The sequence below is a fragment of the Capronia epimyces genome, assembly GCF_000585565.1.
Source record: "Capronia epimyces CBS 606.96 chromosome Unknown aczIQ-supercont1.7, whole genome shotgun sequence".
NCBI lineage: Eukaryota > Fungi > Ascomycota > Eurotiomycetes > Chaetothyriales > Herpotrichiellaceae > Capronia > Capronia epimyces.
Window position 1 is genome coordinate 1 of NW_006912910.1, and position 583 is coordinate 583.

At 53.5% G+C, this 583-nt stretch overlaps 1 protein-coding gene across 1 annotated transcript; it reads right to left on the reverse strand.

Annotated features, from left to right (window-relative positions):
- Positions 1–35: 35 nt before the first annotated feature.
- Positions 36–536, reverse strand: A1O3_07793 (uncharacterized protein; the record flags this gene model as incomplete). The annotated part of the gene is made up of 1 exon (XM_007737898.1): positions 36–536. One exon carries the CDS (start codon positions 534–536, stop codon positions 36–38), a length of 501 nt encoding a protein of 166 aa, XP_007736088.1.
- Positions 537–583: the final 47 nt, after the last annotated feature.

The window sequence follows — 583 nt, forward strand, 5'->3', positions numbered from 1 at the left end:
GCGGAGGTACGAAACGGAATGCGTTTCGCACCGACCTAGCGGGGACGGGGGACGGAAACACATTCCGTTCCGCACTCTCCTAATATGTGTAGGGTCACTCTCCTAATATGTGTAGGGTTGGACCGTCGACCGCTACACGGCGCACCGGCTTTGCCCCGTTGACCGGGATGGTGTTGAGCCCAATGGACCTTCATGCTCGCCTCGTCACGGCATACGTATCGACACCTCTCGGTCTGAATGTTACATAATTTCCCGTCTGTGAAAATGTCCAACTCGGGAACGGGACGACGGATATACTCGTGGATCTTGACGATGACGTCGCGGTCGTGCAATAAATGGGGCCACTCTGACACCTGTTTCTGAACGTGACGGGCATCTCGAGCGGACAATCGATGTTCACGACGTCGAACATGGTCGGCCACCTTTTCCGGCCACACGGCATGTCGACATTGGCGGCAAATGGGCAGTTGGATACATGCCGAGTACTGAAATAATTCGTCTACCTGAATGGACTCGCCCTCTACGGTGGTCACCATATTTAAATATAATTAACCTCACTTGACTGGGGTGGATGTGAACAATG